At 37.7% G+C, this 23500-nt stretch overlaps 1 protein-coding gene across 1 annotated transcript in view; it reads right to left on the reverse strand.

Annotated features, from left to right (window-relative positions):
• AHR (aryl hydrocarbon receptor) overlaps positions 1–18695 on the reverse strand; it is a 46964-nt gene extending 28269 nt beyond the window's left edge. Inside the window, exons 1-2 of the mRNA XM_060108262.1 lie at positions 18545–18695; positions 7436–7623 (exon numbers count right to left, since the gene is read on the reverse strand). Of these exons, the coding sequence (XP_059964245.1) occupies positions 7436–7623; positions 18545–18609 (253 nt within the window). The 5' untranslated portion in view covers positions 18610–18695. The remainder of the gene's footprint in view (positions 1–7435; positions 7624–18544) is intronic.
• Between the last annotated feature and the right edge of the window lie 4805 nt (positions 18696–23500).

A 23500-nucleotide genomic window follows, 5' to 3' on the forward strand; every position in this document is an offset into this window, starting at 1 on the left:
TAAGTTTTCCTTTCCACAAATTAAATTTGTACATCTCAAATATAGAGATGTCATAAAGAGTAACTCATGACTGAGATTAATGAAGGATGCAAAAGATTTCACAGTTAATGACTATATTTTAATGGTATAATAACTACATGAGTATTTTACAGAATTAACAAATACTACATGCCCTTGACATTTACTATTGTCTCAAAGAAAGAAAACTTTTCTGCCTTTTTTTACCTCATTAGGTATTTGTGTCTCAACAAAGAACGTGGATTAGTCATTCTCATCAATTTGGGGGATTGCTGTCGAAAAGTAGAATAATTTAAACAATCCTTACATGATGATGAATATTTTTAAAACTGATAATGAAATCTAATTCAAAAATTTTACATGTTGAAATTACTCTTGCTAGGAATAAAACATTACCATACTGATTCAGACTGGTTAACAAGCACAATGTCCACTGTTTGACCCTGGCATTAAGAGACACAATATAGGAGGAAACAACCCTTTCCTTTCACATCAACCAATTTCAAAGACTGGGTTATGTATAACCACCCAAATCTAAGTGTCTCTTAATAAACTATGACTGATCATAGTCATTAAGTAATTTAAACTTATTAAATATTTTCCATCTCAAAGGTAACATGATATGTGGGTCTAAAACTCATTTTATGACTGGGGTCTTCTTTTTATTCTCTACTTTTCTTTTTAAATTAGAAAGGGATAGTTTAACAATTTGAAATTTGATGAAAAAGCATGAACGTGATGTTAAAGATTTTAGGCTTTCAGTCTATATTTCCAAAACCTAAGTCTGCAATGACTTGCCAGGTCATAGCTCCACTTCGTCATTTTCTGTCTTCAGGCTCCCCTCAACTTTGATTTAATCTATCAAGATGCAAAATTTGCACTTTACTATGTTTAATTACCAACATGAGAAAATAGCAATTTTGAATTTTTAAAATTTGTTTCCTAAAAATACAAAAGACACTACAGAAGTACTTCAAAGATACATAATTTAGAAAAGTCTTTAAACTGTTAAAATAATCAGGGAAGAATAGAAGGTAACACAGAAGAACAATGTTACTGAGGAAACTGAAGAGAACTTAAAACACCTTCTACAATTTCAATTAATCTATTATTAATATAGCATTGTTATTAATCCTTAAACATGTTTAAATGTGTCCACTGTGCAGAAATTAAAAATAAAGTATCACCTTATTCTGGAATTTTTAATCTATCAAATTTACAAAGGGAGTGATTTTCTTCCTTTAAATCCAGAGACCTATTTTTCCATCCTATCTATACTGACAAAACTGAAAAACACACCAAGATTGCCAGACGACTGGGAAGCATTAATACAACAGGAACACGCAGCAAAGAAGAAAAAGACCGTAGGCCCAGGAACAAGATAATGAACACAAAGTGAAGGCAAAGGAGCAAAGAGGATGGCACAAGGACGTAAGGGGCAGTACTGAAAGCACCAAGAAAGGGCACAGTGATACAGGTAGTTCAAAGAAGATTGAATCCTTAAATACTTCTACACGTTTCACTGTATGATCCAGCCAATCAATTAATTAAAAGCCATGTAAAAAATTTCTTACTGCCGATTCCTTAAAACAAACATTCCTTGCATTTGTACATTTAGAAATACAGAAGAATATAATTGATAGAACCAATAATTATAATTGGCTATTAACAGAAAGCTTATTTGGAAATAGCAAAATATTAACGTCAAAAACTAAACCCTAGAGCCATATTTCTAAGTATATAATTTAGAATTTCCACATTGTTTTTCAGATATGTTAATACAATTAATATTAATTACAATTAAGTTAATAAATAATTATTGAGTGCTCACTCTGGGTCAGGCATTGTCCTAAGTGTTTAAGGTGTAACAGTAAACATATTGATAATATTCTCAAGGACCTTCCATTCTAGTGAGAAAAATAGGCAATAAATGGCATATTTAAGTGCACCAAAAAAAAGCATATTATGAAAATGAAAATTTTATAATCATTGCTTCATCATCTGTAAAATAAAGAGTGTACAAACTGAAAAACAATTCTCTGAGCTTTACTGTCTAGAATACATATAGTTCGAGTTTTCAAGGATTAAACGTTCAAAGGTTCCCACTGTTCCTCAGTTGAAACCAAAACTAAGAACTAATGAAACTTCTAATCCTTTTCCCTCCCTTGAAAATGCTCCCTAAATGTTGCATTATAAATACTTAATGTGCACATTTTTAAAGGATTTCACATACAGTATTTGTCACAGTTTCTGAGATACTCGACCTTGAGCTATTAGGGGGCATAAGCTTTTTTTCCCCTCTTTTTCTTCTTCATGAATTCAGCACAGTGCACACTATTTAGAATACAGCACAATCTCGAATTACAAAATGTATTAAAAATGATTTCAGTTTAATTATGTCAAAGAAACACTTTCTAACTTAACCACAATGACTGAGTCTTGTTCAAGTACTTCAAAGTTATATTTTAGAATGTTTTGATTAATTAGAAATGGATAAAGATTCATGTTGTACTTGAAACTTAAGTGCTGCTTTTCAGACAGTCTTAGAAGTATAGTAGTCATGGCTCCAAAGTTTAAGAAGATCCCATCCAAGCTGGATTATTTAAACTCACAATAAATAGATGTATTTTCTTGGAAAAATATCTATTGTTACAGTAAAACTTGAGTTTCCTTTCTAACAAGATTGTATGATTACTCGTTTATATTGTTCTTTCCGCAGGAATTCACACACCCCCTGTTTGCATCCTGTTATTCACTTAGAGCTTCCCTTCACTTCGCTCTACTCTTTCCCTAATAGTGGGAGAGTGGTTTTAACCGCAGACAAAAATCCTAATCACTGTCCGCCTGCTCCAAATCTCCTCATTTGCATTTAGTACTTGTTCAGGTCATAAGAATTACTTGCAAATTTTATTCTCTGTGTTTTTTTCAAAATATTGCATTGTCTTCCTAGAGAACTGATGGTCTGGGGAAGACTTTGGGATTTTTCACAAATTATTTCCCTCATCTTCCATCAAACTCTGTTCCTGTACTGAACAACCCTACAAAACTGCTTAGAATACACACTACCCTGAAATCACACTTATAGTCTTTCTAGAACTTTGTACATTTGGATTTGTCTTTCTAAAGGCAAAGAAAAAAATTTTTTTAATAATTCAGGACATAATCAAAACCAGGTTAAATCACTGCCTCAGACTTATCTAGAACGCTTATAAAAATACAGGTTCCTGGGTTCTACATAAACCTACAAAGAATCAGCATAAAAAGAGCATATGCTAGAATGTGCATTTTAACAGGCTTTCGAGGTTATGCTGATGCATACTAAAGTATAAAAACCAGTAATTCAAAGTACCAACAATCCCAACAAATCCCAACAAACTGGGCATATACCCTGAGAAAACCGTAATTCAAAGAGTCACGTACCACAATGTTCATTGCAGCTCTATTTACAATAGCCGGGACATGGAAGCAACCTAAGTGTCCATCAACAGATGAATGGATAAAGAAGATGTGGCACATATATACAATGGAATATTTCTCAGCCATAAAAGAAACGAAATTGAGTTATTTGCAGTGAGGTGGATGGACCTAGAGACTGTCATACAGAGTGAAGTCAGTCAGAAAGAGAAAAACAAATACCGTATGCTAACACATATATATGGAATCTAAAAAAAAAAAAGAAAGGTTCTGAAGAACCTAGGGGCAGGACAGGAATAAAGATGCAGACGTAGAGAATGGACTTGAGGACATGGGGAGGGGGAAGGGTAAGCTGGGACGAAGTGAGAGAGTGGCATGGGCATATATACACTACCAAATGTAAAATAGATAGCTAGTGGGAAGCAGTCGCATAGCACAGGGAGATCAGCTCGGTGCTTTGTGTCCCCCTAGAGGGGTGGGATAGGGAGGGTGGGAGGGAGACACAAGAGGGAAGGGATATGGGGATATATGTATACATATAGCTGATTCACTTTGTTACACAGCAGTAACTAACACAACATTGTAAAGCAATTATACTCCAATAAAGATGTTAAAAAAAAGATAATTGATGAAGGAATGACACAAATAGGGTAATAAGATCTTACTGTCGAATACATTGAGCCAGAATAAAAAATAAACTTATTAATGAAAAGCCAAGAAAATACTTTTTAACAAATGAGAATTCCACAATGAGCCCCGCTACACTATGACATTCTTTATAAGGTAGATTTGGGAATCGCTTTTACTTGAGGTATTGAACAGGATACACATCTAATCATGAAATATATATATATATATATATATAGAGAGAGAGAGAGGGGGGGGGAGGGAGACTGCTTTTTTTATTAAATATACATATATTAATGTATATGTATGTGTATGCATGTGTGTAAGCATATACACATACTCACACACATAGAGACAGCCTAGAAAGCAGTAAGTATGTTAATACTGAAATGGCACACTGGCTATTCTCCAAGCAGCTTCAATTCTACTCCACTGCTTCTAAACAGGGAACAACCCATACATTTTTTTTCTCTTTTTAACATATAACTTGATTTCCCATTATAGAGGAGCAGGAAACGAAAAGGCAAAATGATCATGTCAATACATCTTAACCAAAGTCAAGGAATAGTGCCTCCTTGGCTTCTTGACTATAAACCCTCTAACGACAGAGACCATATCTTACATGTCACGGAACCCTCCATCATAAGGTCAAACAGCACAGCATGTGAATAAATGCTGAAGATCAGGACTGTATTCCAAGAAGCTGGGATTGACCTTGGGGTTACAATCTACAACGGGGGCTCCCAAACTTGCCACACCACCAGAGTTTATGATTCCATTGGTCTAGGGTAGGGCCCAAGATCTGGCATTTCTAACAAATGCCCAGGTGACACTAATGCTGACTGTCTAGGGTCTATACTTTGAGAATCACAGATCTAGGGAAAAGTTCTCAGGATTCTGTTATATATATATGGTTCCCAGAAAAGAGAAGTAACTTAGATATGGTCAGCAAAAACAACAGAGGGAATGTGGAAACCTAGTTCTAGCTCGATCCCAAAATAAATATACAGCTGATACATACACACACACACACACACACACACACACACACACACATCACCACTGAACATCACGTGACTCACCTAGAAGATGAAGGGTCTGCTATACATGAAGATTGAAAATTCAAAGGCTTTTTATATAGATCAGAGAAAACATAAGTGCCTACTATGAACACTTAAATATATAATCTTCCCTGAAGTTATTATCCTCAAATCAGTGTATATTGCCCAGATCACAATGGTTAAACTATACAATTTTTAAAACATCTTTATTGGAGTATAATTGCTTTAAAATGGTGTGTTAGTTTCTGCTTTATAACAAACTGAATCAGCTACACATATACATATATACCCATATCCCCTCCCTCTTGCATCTCTCTCCCACCTTCTCTATCCCACCCCTTTAGGTGGTCACAAAGCACCGAGCTGATCTCCCGGTGCAATGTGGCTGCTTCCCACTAGCTATCTATTGTACATTTGGTAGTGTATATATGACCATGCCACTCTCTCACTTCATCCCAGCTTACACTTCCCCTCCCTGTGTCCTCAAGTCCATTCTCTACATCTGCGTCTTTATTCCTGTCCTGCCCCTAGGTTCTTCAGAACCTTTTTTTTTTTTAGATTCCATATATATGTGTCAGCATACAGTATTTGTTTTTCTCTTTCTGACTTACTCCACTCTGTATGACAGTCTCTAGGTCCATCCACCTCACTACAAATAACTCAATTTCGTTTCTTTGTACAGCTGAGTAATATTCCATTGTATATATGTGCCACATCTTCTTTATCCATTCATCTGTCGATGGACACTTAGGCTGCTTCCATGTCCCGACTATTGTAAATAGAGCTGCAATGAACAGTGTGGTACATGACTCTATTTGAATTATGGTTTTCTCAGGGTAGGAGCAACAAAAAGCCAAGCAACTTCGTAATTGGATTATATTAATCATTTAGTCGAGCAGTTTTTGACCAAGAATCAGAAACCCAAGGAGTACATTTATTGCTTTAGTCTGCACTCCCTAAAGGCATTTATTACTGTACTACAGCTTTGTGGTAGTCCATTATTCTCCTTTTCCTTTTTGGCTCTTCAAAAACTTGAATACTTAAGCTCGTACATGATCTTGTGTTTTGCTATCCTTTTTACTGTAAAATGCAAATATTTTAAGGGATATTTTGACTCTAAATATGATAAAAGAATTTCTCACCTAACAAAAACTATATAATTTTTAATCTAAAATGAAGAGCATGCAAACAAACCAATAAATAAAAAAGATGCTCAGACTAAACACAGCAAACCATCTAAACATAAACCTAAAGGGAAGTAACTGTTCTGCAATATTCTACACACAAATTGCAAATTCAAGTATCTGTAAATATGTCAAGGGCAGCAGTATCAGCATCATCTGACAGTTTGTAAGAAGAGCAAAATCTCTGGCTACACCAAAACCTACTGAATAAGAACCTTCATCTTATCAGGGTCCCTATGTGATTTATGAGCACGTTAAAGTTTAAGAGCACTGACATGTCACTGAGATTTTACCATTAATTCTTTACTACTATGGGTAAAATGACATGGTATATTTAAAAGACAGAACAGTTCCTAAAATATCTATTTCTGACATATAAACAGACAAAAAGAGAAATCGAGGAATTATTTTACATGAGAAGACACACTGAAGCATTATTTTCAAACAAAAACTTCCATTTAAAATAATTTATGACTATGATATACTGTGCAATTAAAGTGTAACAAATATCACCTAGTTCAAATCCCTAGCTTAAAGCAGGGTAAACTGATGCTAACATGTTAAAGTCAAATAGTTGTCAGTGGCACAACAGAGACTGAAATCCACCTCTACTGACTCCAGTGACAAAATGCTCTTTCCAATGGAAAAAAAAAATTAATTACATTTTCCTGGAGCAAACATATAGTTAATATAAAGCAGTAGAAGTATACATAACTTTGAAAGGATAAATAAAATGATGTATCTGTGAAACATATTGAAGGAAATCCAGCAAAAATATATCATAGTAGTTAATATGTGTTTTATTCTTTCCATTAAAAAAAAGACCTTAAAAAATTGAGTAGAAAGGAGAAGAACCAGAAAGTGTCCTTCTTAATATAGTGTTATGATTTTCAAAGAATGACACCACATATTATTTAAGTGGCAGCATATGTTTGATGAATCAATCTGGAAAACTGATTTTAGAAATATTAAAAATTTGGCTTTGCTACCTAAGTTTTACTATCCAGCAATAAACAGAACTTTTTCACGTAAGGCTCATTTTTGCAGTTTTCAACACAGAAGCAGAAACAGCCGTATTCAACGTAAGTATTTTGTAAGCGACTGTAGAAAAATTAAACCCTTCTGTCTTACCATCAAAGAAGCTCTTGGCTCTGAGATAACTGACACTGAGCCTAAGAACTGAAAGTTTGTCCAGCTTATTAATAACATCTTGTGGAAAAGGCAGCAGGCTGGCCAAACGGTCCAATTCCGTATTAAGTCGGTCTCTATGCCGCTTTGAAGGATTTGACTTGATTCCTTCAGCTGGGACTGGCTTGACACTAAAAAACAAACAAAATTCCATAGAATACATTAAAATCTATAAAGAAAAAATTTTGATCACATTATAACATCTCCTCAACTATTTTTCTAACAAAACAAACATCTAAAATCTACTTCAGGTTTACATAAATCCTTTCAAAATGCTCCCTTCATATCTTAATTAAGAAAAACAAGGGAATGGGTAAACTCCTTCATAATGTTTTATTAAAAACTTATGAACCCATCACAGGAAAATGCTGAGTACCTCTTATATATCTCATACATTTGTGGTACATGATTCCCAATTAACAAATCTATTAGGAGTTTTTCCCCTTCACACACATCTATTGTTAGGGGGAAGAAAGAAATCTGCAGTAAGTTATGTGAAAATTATGCCTCCTTTGCTATCCTCCACAAAAATCATCTTGACATCATTTATGTTGCAAATAAATAGGAGCGACCCTAAATAAAAAGCTGTTCTTCATCATCCTCAGCTTCCTATATTTAACACTTTCCTGTCAGTGACAACTTCTCAAAGCCATTGTGGCATCTCCACAGGGTCCTCCAGCCATCTAATGGGGTCCTCCAATATTAAGGCGAGAAAAAATTTGACTTTAGTTATTGATATTTGTTGATTGTGACAAATATTAGATGTTAACTGTTTACCAGCAATTGCCAGCAAATTTTGCTTTTATGACTGGTCAGTAATCCTTCTTAATTATTAGCCATCATAGTTTGTGTCTCAATTAGAAAATCCAATGAAATCCCAACATTTAGCATGATTTTCATCTGAGAAAAAAGATACTTATGGTTAGGAGTAGAACTTGAGTTCAGAAATGAGAAACTGAACTTCACACAAAAGCCTTAGCCAGGATTTCATAACAGAAATTAAAGTGGATTTACAGATCATCAGACACCTAATGTTGAAATATAAAAAGAGAAGATATTAAAAAACTAAACAGGGGCTTCCCTGGAGGCGCAGTGGTTGAGAGTCTGCCTGCCAATGCAGCGGACACGGGTTCAAGCCCTGGTCTGGGAGGATCCCACATGCCGCGGAGCAACTGGGCCCGTGAGCCACAATTACTGAGCATGCGCGTCTGGAGCCTGTGCTCCGCAACAAGAGAGGCCGCGATAGTGAGAGGCCTGCGCACCGCGATGAAGAGTGGCCCCCGCTTGCCACAACTAGAGAAAGCCCTCGCACAGAAACGGAGACCCAACACAGCCATAAATAAATTAATTAATTAATTTAAAAAAAAACAAAGTAATTTTTAGATCATGTCTCTGTACCCCACCATTTGCCAGAAAAATAAAGAATTAGCCGGAGCATTCTTATGATGAAGACTTTTTTCCTCCAGTTTTACTGAGAAGACAAATACATTTTTGATAATTCAAATTAATTACATCTGAAAGAGCGGAAATTGGCTTGAGTATAATGCTGTTAATTTGAGTCAATCAAAACATTTCTAGACAACATGTTTTCAATGTTATATGAACATGAAGAAGTAATACTTTATGCCAAAAGATAATAGAAAGTAATATGAAAACTTAACAGGCTTTTTTCAATGTCCCTACCCAGTATTTCTTCAGAACTTGTCTATTTCTATTTTTTTCTATTACAGTTCATGTTATTTCTACAAAAAATAAGAGTAAGAAACTGGTAAAGTGGCATATATACAAAATAAGTCAGTAGATACTTCCTCTAGACTATGCGTGTAACTACATACTTAACAGAAATTGGTGAGCATATCTCTAGCTATTTTCCCTGGTCACGTGTATACTCAAATTCAAGTCACACCTAATTACTGCATCTCTCCAGTTAATCAACTGAATCTCAACTTTTACCTATAATGCATGTCTACCTCACTGAATAACTGTCTACTGACTAATCACCTGTTAAAGCAAATATTTATTTGCACCTACGTCCTGGGTGGTCCAGGAAAACATTCTTCTCCTATACACTCAAAAAGTGTGACGGGAGCTGAGTACAGTGAGCAACTGCTTGAAGAAAGATTTTTATAGAAAAGGTGGTATCTGAGCTACAACTTGAAAGGTGAACAGGATTTCAGGAGGCGGCATAACTGAGGCACAGTGAACTGTGAGAGGGCCTATCTGTGAAGCACGGGTAAAGAGAGAGACGGGGAAGCTGGTTAGGGCCGCCTTCCTTCAGTAAACAGTGACCACCCAACACGTGCTAAGCACAGAACACTGAGCAGTGAACCAGCTTCAAAGCGCTGCTCAGTTAGATCACTTTACTGTAGAGTCTTCCCTGACCTACTCCCACTGGATTCCTCCCAGGTGACTACTGTACTTTATGTATCTTATGTAAATGCCTCAAGCACCATTCCATTGAGAAATATTCTGTGCAGACAGCATTTCCCGTAATTGAAAATAAAATCTAGTCGTGCACTCTTGGTAGCTTTCCAGTAATGATTACAAAACACTGGGGAGAAGACAGTAACACAAACATGGAAGCAAGACAAGCTGCTCGGACACAGAAAGAAATAACAATAACAGCAGGATAAAGAGGTTTAGAGGTGTTTCTCCATGTGATATTGCTGCCTGCCTTGCACTGGCTTTTTGCAGTAGTCAACCCTACACTAGATGAGACTATTTCCATACACAATGCAACACTGTCCACAGATCTAATGTATTATTATGCACATTATGGAATATTTAGCTTGAGATTGAATTTCCTAAGTCAAGTGTTATGCAACCTATATTGCATATATTTGTTTGTTCTCTTATTACAGTATCAACTCAATCATTTTGTGTCTCCAGTGCTCAGCATAGTACTTGACACAGAGTGGACTCTCAATTAATGGTTGCTGATCAGAAGTGTCCAGAAAGGAAATGATTGGAGCCTGACCACAGGGAGTGATAGTGGGACGATAACAAGTAAGGCCTGGCTTGAGATTCTTAAACACAGCACTCTGTACCTACCACAAAGCTCGGTACAGAGCCAGACTCAAGTGTTCACTCAACTAAACTGACGTGCTGACTTCCTAGGTATAGGAACGTGGGTTCGTGCCCCGGTCCGGGAAGATCCCACATGCCACGGAGTGGCTGGGCCCGTGAGCCATGGACGCTGAGCCTGCGTGTCTGGAGCCTGTGCTCTGCAACAGAAGAGGCCACAATAATGAGAGGCCCACATAACGCAAAAAAAAAAAAAAAAAAAAAATGCACCCAGTTATTAAGGAAAGTCAGGCCTGAGAAGTGCCCACTGGACTTGGCATTTCTAATCCACTGTTGTTAAAGCTGAAGTAATAGATTTGAGACACCCTGTCACCGATTTTAGGAGAAATATTCAGAACTATTTTGTGAAAATACTTCATACTTATCCACACCTATTAAAGATGCACCAAGGGCTTCCCTGGTGGCGCAGTGGTTGAGAGTCTGCCTGCCGATGCAGGGGAAACGGGTTCGTGCCCCAGTCTGGGAAGATCCCACGTGCCGCAGAGCGGCTGGGCCCGTGAGCCATGGCCGCTGGGCCTGTGCGTCCGGAGCCTGTGCTCCGCAATAGGAGAGGCCACAACAGTGAGAGGCCCACATACCACAAAAAAAAATAAAAATAAAAAAATAAAAATAAATAAAATAAAGATGCACCAAGTAATTAAAAATAGAGAGTAATTCTACATCAATTACACTTGAGTTATGCTGGTACTTTTACTTTTGTATTGTCTTTAAACTTATGCCAAAACATACTGCCAACCATCTATTTAAATAAAAGGCTACATCTGAAATGTAAATAAGTGTCCCCGCAAGATTGGATTTGGGATATCTGGAATTCAGACATCTCCTGAAATAGAGAGACTGTAGATATCGATCAGGGAAAGGAGCAATTTATTATTTTTTTAAACCTTAACCTCAAAAATCTTGTCCCAACCTGTAAATCAAAATTGTTGTGAAAGCAAGACTTGAGCTGACTACATGCCATGCTTCTGTTTTAGAAGCCCTGCATGCCATAAGTACTGGCAGTAACAAGCCCAATAGCATGTCCAGTGCCAGCTTGCATGCTCTCTTTAATGCCTTTTTAATATCCCAGGCTAAAATGTCTCTTAGGCTCATCACTTGTGCTCAGGGTTTGAAACAAAGTTGAAAAACATAACAACCCAGTTTAATCATAAATTACTGTAAGTGTTTATATTTTCAGGACATTTACCATAAAACCTCAAAATGACACGCAAAGACAAAGTTTCAGTAATCCTGAGATTAAGGTGGCATTTTCTAACGAAGATTACCTATCACAGTACTGAGTTTTTTGCTCTATCGGCTTTTTCCTGTGGGTGATTTAATCTACTCTCACTGCTTCAGTCTACTTACCAGTAACTTGTTTATTTCCAGTCCCTGTACCTGAATGTCCTCACATTCATATTTTTCAGAAGTTGGGCACTGCTTCTCTGCATCTATTACGGTATGACTCTCATTCCAACATCTAGGAAATTGAAGTATTTCTCGATAAATCTCTCTACCATACCACGTACACCCCATTAAGCCCAACTCTTAAACCCATTCATTCTTCATTTCCTCCCCATGGCTTCAGTGCATACTTATTTATCTCTGAATATAAATGTTGAATGTTTATCATCATAAATTATATACTTAATGTGATATTGGAGAGGGGATCTGTGACACAAATTAAGTCAAATTTCACTGTTACTCTGAATACAGCTGGATATTTTACTTCCCTATGTGAGGCAAAAACATGTCTACAAAAACTTCTGAGAATTCTGGCTGGCAGTTACTTGTAAGGAGTCTGAATTCTTCAGTCGCTCTCCTGCAGCCGCTCTACAATTGTGATGGGTTCTCCCCTTTCCCTCTTTTGCTATGCTTAAGGAGTGGTGATGAGGTACAAACAGCATATAATCTTTAGCACAAGACTTTAACAATGAAAACTGGAACATGAAATATGCCTTAGAAATCACTGTTACTTCCAAAATCCTGGAAAAAAATCATTAAGAATGTTCCCTTTTTCCTCTTCTTTTTTAAATATACACTTTTTTTCTTTGTATTTCCCTTGGAACCCACATAGAATACATCACTAAAACATGAAAATTTTTAACTGGTAGCCAATTGTTAAATTAGTAAATGTTCTCAAATACCTACTATGTATATGGTACTAGGAAGCTCTGGTTGCTATAAAGACAAATAAAAGGTAGACCTATCTTTACAGAGCTTGTCTTTCTTACTAGGAGGAGATACATTCTATAACAAGCCAAAAACCAAACATAATGTATTGCTCAATCATGTAGATGCCATAAAAGTGATGCTGGAGAGTTCAGGAAGGTAAGAGCTCACGTACAGGTAGAGTAATGGGGGAAGGATTCCTGGAAATGTGGCTTCTACATCAGGTCTTAAAGATAGGTAAATCGCTTCCAGTTTCATGATGGCAGAGTACATGGCTTTCTGCAACTACCTTCTCTCTGGAAGATCATGCCAAACAAAGAAAACAGAGGTAGACACACAAAATGTGTCTTGGATAAACCTAAGACACAGCTAAACCCAGATATAAATAATATGAAGATGAAAATTAGGTAAAAAGTGAAATCAATGACAATGGAGAACAGAAAGGAAAATGTAATCATAGTATATTACTTAACTCAGCAATAAACAATACTTACAGTTAAGGAAACACTGCATGTGAATTTAATCCAAAATTGTGATAAAATTATACGGGGAGGATGAGGAGAGAGTAAATAGCACTAATAACCATAACTATCACAATAAAACATCAACAGATAATGCCTACTATGCTAAACTTAATATTATACACATTATTGACTTTTTCATGTGCATGTGTTATTTAAAATGAATACTTTTCAAAATAGTATTTCATTAAAAATAAGGTAAAAGAGCAAATTGAAAAACAACTGAGGGCTTCCCTGGTGGTGCAGTGGTTAAGAGTCCGCCTGCCGATGCAGGGTACACGGGTTCGTGCCCCGGTCCGGGAAGATCCCACATGCCGCGGAGCAGTTGGGCCCGTGAGCCATGGCCGCTGAGCCTGCGTGTCCGGAGCCTGTGCTCCGCAACGGGAGAGGCCACAACAGTGAGAGGCCCGTGTACCGCAAAAAAAAAAAAAAAAGAAAAGAAAAACAACTGAAAAACATAAGACAAAGAAAATCAGTATGTAAAGGACATCTCAAGTAGAAAACTCTGCAAACATACTCACTATTATTCCACACATACAGTCCCAACATAGAAGTTCAATTATCTACCCCATTTTTTTTTGCTTATGAAGTTGACAATTAATATTTTTAAAGCAAAAATGCAAGGATATAGGCACTCCTACAGACTACCAATAGGAATGGAAATTTTTTGCAGAGTAATTTGACAGCATGTTTCAGAGCATAATATTTGGCTCAACCGTAAAAGTATATCATATCTTTGTACCCAAATTTCCACTTACAGGAATTTTTCCTAAGGAATGAACTAAAAATTTACATAGAAATTCACATATCTCAAGGGTATTCTCTGAAGTACTAGGTGAAATAGTTAAAGATTGGAAATAACCAGAATTTCCGCCTCAAAATAAATGACAGAACTTTAACAGAAGGGAGTACCATGCAGCCACTGAAAACAATGTTTTAAAGGAGGGGAGGTAGCTAGCACATCAATGAAAATAGGAGGAAAAGACTCTAAGAAGAAAGGGCATGAATGCAAGTATGGAGTCAAGCAAGCACAAATCATGTATGGGCAAAGGGAAATAATTTATTTCAGAGCACTATTTGAGAAGAAACAGTGAGCGTTAAGGAAATGCCTAGTATATGGGTGTACCATATGCATCACTGAACTTACCTGGGCAGCACTGCGAAGTTGGAATGAACGTAAGCTTTGGAGCCAAAAGACCTGGAATCTGATATTAAAACTCATCCTTTCATTTACTACCTAACAATTTTGAATCTGAACCTCAGGTCCCTATCTGGAAAACTGAAATAACAATACCTTTTCATACTACTATTATAAAAATGAAATAAAATGATGTCTGTAAAGCACTGTGCATGCTTATGTCACAATAAGTACTAACAAACAGTACTTTTTTGTTATATAAAACCAGTATGCAAAAGTATCAATTTTAAAAGAAGAGTGGAAGTAGAAAGGTACTGTTGTTAACGATTTGCATGGTACTAATTTCTAAGTAAGTGTCTAAATTACATGCACCAATAAGCATGTACTGTGTAAGTTTTTTCACCAGTGGAGTAGCACATTTCATTACCCACAATTGAGAATGCAATCATATACTGCCTCTTACTGTTTCACAGGAGAATTGATTCCTCTGTGATAATGTAAGCTGAAATTATTTAAAAATAGAATCTATATTTCTGTTAGAAGTCTTTACAGCTTATAAAATACTACTCTTCTGCTAATTTTAGTTGCGAGAGTGGCAATGTAGGTGTTGACTGCCTGCCTTATTGGTCAATCACTTGCCCAGACCTATACAAGTGAGAAAAGTAGACCTCATCTTTTAGTTTAGAACTAGTACTTTTTCAATTTTAGTTTAGAACTAGCGCTTTTTCAACTAGTGTTCACTGTTTCCTCTTTACACCATTTATTTTTATAAATGTTACCAATAACTAATCACTTTCACTTACTTATTTCATAGGTCCAATATGTGAGAGCCTTTATAGTCACTATGTATAAACTATCTGAACAAAGCTTATTTGAAAGAAAAACAACAGTGGAGAAACAACTATGTAACTAAAAATACCTATATTTTTATTTTAGAAGCTATTTAGGAAATTTTATCATAGTATGTTTATATCAAACATTTTCAGTAAAATATAATTTTATTCAACTAAGTAGGTATTGTGTAAGTGAGGTTCATTAGGTTTCAATAGAATGAAGAGCAATTTAGCAAACATAGCAAGGAAGACACTGCTTTTATACTAATGTTATTAGTGTGTTAACAAAGTAAAAAGGGTCAACTAAGGCTGAGAAGTTATTTCTAACTCTGACACTTCATGATGGCTGGCTTGATCACCACCACTGCTGATATCATTTTTAAGTGTAGATTTCATTTACTCAACACCTATTATTTGCCAATATTCAGCACTAATTTTCTAAAAATATCGTAAATTGAAGTACCACTAAAACTTTTTATGTATTAATAGAACTTAAAAACTACAAAAATACATCCAAAGTTATTATCATTAGGGGAAAACAAACCCAGACTCTATTTAATTCAATAGTGTGCTTTTCACCTATGTTCATGCAGCAAAGTAATTAAAGAAATGTACAAAAAGGCTTTCATCTCCAAAGAAAATAAAACAAGAAGAGGATTTAAGTAAAAACAAATTGTTTTTTTCTTTCTTTCTTTTTTTTTTGTTGAGCAGGGTTATTTTAAGGAACATGTAAGGAAACAGTAGAACCTATTCCTAAGGGTATCTTTGAAAATTTCTTTAGGAACATGGATCAGATGCAAGGTTGCTTCATATCCTTTAATCTTCTAGCTTTCATTACTCCGAAAAGAAAAGAAACATTTACTGAGTGCCTACTATATACTTTAGTGGGATTAAATTTAACACGTTTAAAATATATTTCGTACTAAGATAATTTGCAACGTTGGACTTTGCCACTAGGGGGCGTTTATCCCGTTTAATAAATTCCATTGAAGATTGGAAGAGCTTCAGGTTAAAATTATGTCACCCACTTGATTCCAAAATTTTATGGAATTGTATATTTAAATGGCCATCTTATTAACAGTCCTATAATTATGCTACAACATATTTTCTCTTTAAGTAAGATACAATGGCTGACTTAAGGGGTCAAAGTTAAATAGATCTCAATAACATTTTCAGCTCAAACAAGATGAATTTTTCTGACAATGTGCCAACATATTATAGAGCCTATTAGCCACAAACTAGTAATTTAACTAAAAAAACACATTAAACTTAATATTGGGTTTATGGCCCCATTCTTAAAATGGACTTTGATTAACTGCATTTTAAGTTAACCATTTTTTCATTCTGGTAAAAACAATTTATAAACAATTTCATGTGATTCTGTAAATGCCAGCACTAGGCTTTTCTTATGGAGCAGTGACATTTTAAGGCATTTATATGATTAAAAGCAACGCATGATGCTCAATAAAGATCTGATAAACATTTATACTAACTAAATAAAATAAGGGTGAATGTGGAAACGCTTTAGTTGTATTGTACTAAAGATGATTAAATACAAATATACTAACATCTTATAAAGTATATTAAAATGCTAAGATAAAGTAATAAAAGGTACATCTTACATAAATAAAAGAAAATGTACAGTACTATGTTTAAAGGAAAAATCTTTAATAAAACATTAACGAGAAGCCAAAAATGTTAAACTTTATGATGAATAAAAATTAAAGCATTCTATTAAAGTCATCTAGGTCTTTCTGTAACACACTGACTGAAATGCAGTAACTTAAAAATCCATCAGGGACACCTTCAGGTTTTTTGACCATATACATAAAACCTATGATAACTCTATTATATATAATGCCAAGTATACTAGTGTATTAATAAATACATAGAAGTGTTTGTGACGCCTCTCAATTTTAAATAACCACTAAGGACAAAGTCAAATTAGACAAATACATTTTTATATAAGAAACCACTCTATAAAACGCAAGTATTGTAAACCAATGTCAACAGAACTGCCAAGACAAAAACTGCTGACTCGGCAGTATTCCTAATGTCGGCCACACTGCAGGATAAGTCTTCCAAATTTTAATCAGTCTATTTATAGATGAATATCCTCTGTTAATGCCAAGTCTAGATCTGAAGACCTATAATCACTGAAATTCTAAAAGGAAATTAAAACTCCAGAATAATTTAACTTTTAAACTGGTCTTAAATATTAATCTTAAACTGTTATTTTTCTGGTTTGGATTAGTGACCTAAATTAAGTTTTAAGCCAAATGCACACTTCTGATTTGTTCTGAGTAACTGTTTAATGTGTTCTGAAAATTGTTTATGAAAGTTTGAAAAATGTGAAGTAAAATAACTCAGGGATAATAATTAGGAATAAACACATGAATACTGCCAATTCACAAAAGTAAATCTGTCTCAAGCACGGATTTTTCTTTCTTCTGAAAAAAAAAAAGTATTTGCCATCTCACACAAATACCCCACCAAAACAAACAAAAAATCTAAGTTTGTAATCTATCAGAACTGACTAAACTTGGAAATAGAGGGAGAAGGGAATTAGAGAAAGATGCTAAGAATGAAAACGTCTGTTTCAATAATTCCAGCTCCAAATCATTTACAGACCCTAAAACCACCTCCAAAGTGATAAGAAAGCTCCCCCAAAAGGTGACTGAAAATACAAATCCGTTACTGTATTCTGGCTACTACACTCACTCAAAACTGCTGCCATCTCTATACATTGTACCGAAGCGTTCACGCTGAGCGCTACAAAATTACTGCCAAATAAGAGTGCAACGGAAAGCCAGTTGCACCGGACTAAAAAATACCTTCAGAAGCACTCATTCCCTTTCCTGCAGACAGCACGTGTTTAGCTCTTAAAAGCATCTCCCCGCATCAGGAGTGAGAATGGTGACCGTCCTCTAACCTAACCGAGGAGGATATTAAATGTGAAAGGGGATTTCAAGACGGGCTTAGGTTAACTAATCCACCAGCCCCACAGGGCAGACCAGAGCTGTCAACTAATTAGGACCACAGCACAGTGAACAGTGCTACAAATGGGGGGGGGGTGGTGGTGCGAGGGTGCGCGTGCCCTGGAGACTGGGGAACGGGGGGCACAATTTTTTAAATGCAATCTTTAAACACGGAAAAGCCCAAGGCCTGGGTTTCTCGACCGGCCTCCAAATCGCGATTCCACGGACTGCGTGGGGAAGGGACCTAATCCCCAGGCCGCGGGGATGTGGGCGCGGGTGGAGCGGCCTCCCGCACCTGCGCGCCTGAGCGCCCACCCCCGCGCAGAAGACGCGCACCAGACACTCACGTTTTCTGCACCGGCTTCCGCCGCTTGCGACTGGCGTAGGTGATGTTGGCGCTGCTGCTGTTCATGGTGCCCGGCTGGCGGCGGCTCCTCCCCGGGCGCGGGCGCGGACAGCCCGGTTCCCGGGACCCGGCGGCGACCGGGACGACGGCGGCGGCGGCTGGCGCCGGGTTCCACGCAGCCGCGCCCGCTCCACCTGCACCCTCCCCGGGCGGTGGCGAAGACGCCGCACCCCAAGAGCCTTGGCTCCCGCAGCCCCGAGTCCAAGTGCGCCGCCCGGGCCTGGCGCCGGCGGTCGAGGGGCGGAGACCGGTGAGCCGGGCGACGCAGGTGCCGTCTATACCAGCGGAGGCGGCGCAGCGCTGCCCGCAGGTGAGGCGGCCCGAATGGAGGAGGAGCCTGGGCCGCGCGCTCTGGCGCCGCGCCCCGTGACCGTCGCCGCGGCCCCTTGGGTAAGGGAGGCGACGCCGCGCTGCTCCCGGGGCTTCCCCGATCCCGGGTACTTCCCGCCTTTGGAGCTCGGACTCCGGCCGCCGCTTTCGGTGCCACCAGCTTCCGCTCGACTACGCGTCTGCCCCTGGTCTGAGCCGGTGGTCCCAGTGACGCTCTCGGAACCTAGCGTCGAGGGGACTCGACAGGCGCTGCCTCCCGCCGCCGCTTGCACCGGCTGAATGGCAGAAACACCCCCGACTCCTCTCTGGCCCCGCCCCGCCCCGTGGCCCCTCCTCTCTAAGCCCCGCCCCTGTCAGCCCCGCCCCATTCTACTTGACTCCGCCCTTCCTTACAGTTCCCTTGAGGGCCCCACCCTCTCGGCACGTGATGACGCAAGGCGTAATGACCCCCTCCCCCACCCCCGGTATCCATGTTCTTGAGGTCAAGGGAAGGAATCTGTGGACACATTTCCAGCCCAGAAAGATGTGAGACAACAAATTATGTGTAGCCAAACGCTTTGTAATTAGACAGTCTCAAGGATAGAAATGCCAAATAGTGAGCTTAAATTCACCTATGTAAGAGACAGTGACGCAGCTAACTTTGGGCTAAGAATTACAGTGAGCTGGCAGATAACCAGTGGAACTATAAATTTTCCTAGAGAAGAAATCTGCAGGAGGCCACATCTGAGTTGAACTTGAAGGCTAGGCGTTTACTTGTCTTTTTGTTTGGGTTTGGTTTTTGCCTCCATACTAGTCAGTATAGTATTTTTTCCCCAGCCAGAATAACTTTGTTAATCTGTAGTCAGATTTCAGTAAGGTAGAAAGCAAGGAAGAAAGGCAGCAGGAGGCATTTGAGGATAAGTAGTCTGGTATGGTTGGAGAGAGGAACTGCAAGTGAAATTCAGGAATTCTAGGATCAAATCATAAAGCTTTGATCAAGAGTCCAGATTTTATTGTGCAGTCAATGGAAACATTTTAAGGATCCACAGCAGGAAAATGACATTCTGGTGTCTTGGAAAAGTCACTCTGGAATGAAAGTGCAAACTGGATTACAGGAGAGCAAGACTGGATGCAGGGAGAGTAGTTAAGGAGTTGTTGAATTAGTCCAGGTAAAAGTCCAGGGAAGTGACAGTGGGATAGAGAAAAAAAAGAAAGAATAGACAATAAGGAAATAAATGACGAGAGGAGTATGTTTTGCTTGTCAGGAGCAGAAGGGCAACCAGACTAAGATGTCTAGATGAAATCTCACACCATATCCATTCCTACATTTTAAAATGTCATCAAACCATTTCCACCTGGTGAGTCTGTTACCTCAAATTCAGAACATTGATAAATTGAACATGAATTTCTTTAGCTGAAACCTTGCTCTGTCATTGGCTCAACCATTCTCCAATGAACCTATGAAACATCTTCAACTCCCCTACCACTTACATCTAAATATTCCAGCAAATACTATTAAATTTTGTGCTTAGCAACATCCCTAATTCATCTTCCTCCACCTTATTCTTCAATAATAACACTGAGAGTGCCCAACTCAAATGCCATATCATTTGCAATTCCTACCCAAATATTGTGGATAATTATCCCCTCCACACATTAATTCAATTAAGAGACATTTTGAGGGTAATGCCTGTGTGCCAAGATTGTTCTAGTACTGAGGAGACAATGGTGAACAAAAACATAAAAGTACCATACTCTCAGGAAATACTGTAATGGAGACGTACACGATTCAGTATGGTCTCCTAGTAGAGAAATTTGACCTAGTCATTGAGACAAAGATAGGCTTTCCCAAAATCATGACAGTTGAGTTGCGGGCTGAAGGATAAAGTCTTAGGAGGAAAGAGGGGAAGGGCATTCCAAGCCAATGAAATAGTACAAGCAACATCTGTTTAGTGGGAAGGAGCCTGGTAAGTAGTATGATGGACTAAAACAAGTTCAGGATGAGCAGGGGAGAAGGGCAAATATGATCAAATTTGTGTTTCAAAATATCACCATATCTGCAGGGTATAGAACAGATAAAAGAGGGAGGAGCAGAAAGGAATGGAAATGATACTCCTTAGGAAACCATTAGCAGTAGCCCAGCCAAGGGATGACAATTACTGATACAAGGGTGGAGGTGATAGTGTACATGGAAAAAAAGTGAATAGGTTCCATAGAATTTGAGGAGGTCTTGAAAGATGGAAAGGATGACTATATGACAATGACGGAAGAGGATGTGTCAAAAACACAATAATAGCTTTTTGGACTATGTATCAGGCTATGTAATAATGGCATGTGCCAGTGGGAAATTATTAGTTTAGCTTGGATCTCTTATGTTTGAGGTACCTTTGAGACATCAAAGGGGTCAAGTAGGCCGTAGGATATATAGGTTTGTAACTCAAAGGTGTGTGAGCTGGAGAATATCTCAGAAATCATTTGCATTTAAGTGACAAGAGATTATGAAGGTTGTGGGGTGCAAATATATGCTAGAAAAGGAGGACTGGGCACCAAAAAATTTCAGTATGTAATATCTAATTGCCGGATAGAAGATTATGGTGCTGTAAAACTGAAAAAGATTTGCTAGAATGGTAACAAAAAAATGAGACTTTTGTCATGGAGGACAAAGTGGAAAAATGTCAGAGTGGTTCACAGTATTGAATGCTGTTGAGAGGTTCAAATAAGATGAGAACTGGAAATGTCCTTTTTGGCTTCTCAAAATGGGGTAATTTGTAACTTTAGTGAACACTGTTGGTGGGCTAATGGACCTACAAATCACACGGAAGTGGGAACAGAATTGAACTGGAGATGAGGAGGTGACATCGGCAAACACAGACAATTGTTTTTTTAAAAAAGTTTGTGAAAGTGAGAGACCTAGGATGGCAGCTAGGGGGAGTAAAGGGTTAAATTGGGATATATATATATATATATATATATATATATTTTTTTTTTTTTTTTTTTTTTTAAGTGGGTGGTACTTAAGCAGATGAGAGAGAGGTGAGAGAGAGATTGAAACTGACTGTGTAAAAAAGACAAAGAACATTAAGAAGAAGAACTGATACTAAAAATAGTAAAGGCAGGAGGGAAAGAGTGCCAAAGCAGAAAGGGAGAGTTAGGATAACTGTAGTTTAGATAAATAACAGAAACAGCTCCTCTAGTGCTTTACTCTTCGAAGTGGTCCCCAGCTTCTCATGAGAATTATGAGAAATGCAGAATCTCTGGGTGTCCTTACTGACTCAGAATCTGAATTTAATAAGATCACCCAGGTGATTCAAAGGTACATAAAGTTTGAGGAACATTACTCTACAGAAGCTGGGGGACAGAAGAGTGGTGGGTGAGATAGAGTAGGCTGGTAACTTTGGATCGGAAAGATGAAGAAGGTGTGATGAGGAGGTAGCATGACCTACAAAGGGACAGGTGTGTTTTGTGGGTGATGGTTTTTGTTTTATTTTAATTTTACAAGACTGTAAGGTAAAAGTGATCCAGGATGTGGCAATGGGGAACTAGGTGGACATCAACACTATATCCTGTATATGTGATGAAAGAAAATAATTAGGCACCATTTGGGAGCTGATAGCCTTGGGGAGAGCTAGATTTTGGTTTAAGGCAAAAGGTGGAACGAGTTCCCAAAGAAGACGGTGCATACAGAGGAGTTTGCTGTTTATGGATTAGCAATTCCAGGGGCACAGAATCAACCATCTTTATCTTACCTTCTCTTTTATTTCCCCATCTCTGTATTATTATCCATAGCCATTCTGTCTAAAATGTATAAAGTGTAAACAAATAATTTCCTCCTTGCATAGGAACTTTAAGGGTGAAAAATGCATAACAAAACATAATTTATCGATTCTGTACCTTAAAGTGCTTTTTCAGAAAAGGGATATACTAAATGTACAAAATCCCATAAATCAATCTTAATCTACTGTTTTAAAAGTCCACCCTTTTTAAGGTTGTTAGTTATTTAATACAATCCTTTGCTATCTTATTTTGTCCTGTTTCCATATCCCTATTTCCTGTTTGACCTTAGGATTCTGTTTGACTTTATTTTACTAATTGATCTTTATACCAGGATTAAAATAGAGTATCAGTAAGATTTTCAGAATTCATTTCATTTTAATCGTGACATCATGCACTTCACTTAAAATTTGTGCTTACTATGTCAATAAAATCAGGCTTTGTAGTAGAATGCCCTTAAAAAAAAAAAAAAGAATGAGTTGCCACTTTCTAGAAACTATCACCTTCTACTTCTAATATCACCACTGTAGAACATGGTTCTCAAAGTGTGGTCTGTGGCCTTTGCTAAGATTTTAAAATTTTCTATGAGCAATTTTTATGTAATAACATGGCTTTTTCTGCTACAAAGCTACAGTAATCAAAACAGTATGGTACTGGCACAAAAACAGAAATATAGATCAATGGAACAGAATAGAAAGTCCAGAGACAAACCCACACACCTATGGGCACCTAATCTATTACAAAGGAGGCAAGGATATACAATGGAGAAAAGACAGTCTCTTCAATAATTGGTGCTGAGAAAACTGGACAGCTACAT

Source organism: Mesoplodon densirostris, chromosome 9, assembly GCF_025265405.1.
Source record: "Mesoplodon densirostris isolate mMesDen1 chromosome 9, mMesDen1 primary haplotype, whole genome shotgun sequence".
In the NCBI taxonomy this organism is placed as follows: Eukaryota; Metazoa; Chordata; class Mammalia; order Artiodactyla; family Ziphiidae; genus Mesoplodon; species Mesoplodon densirostris.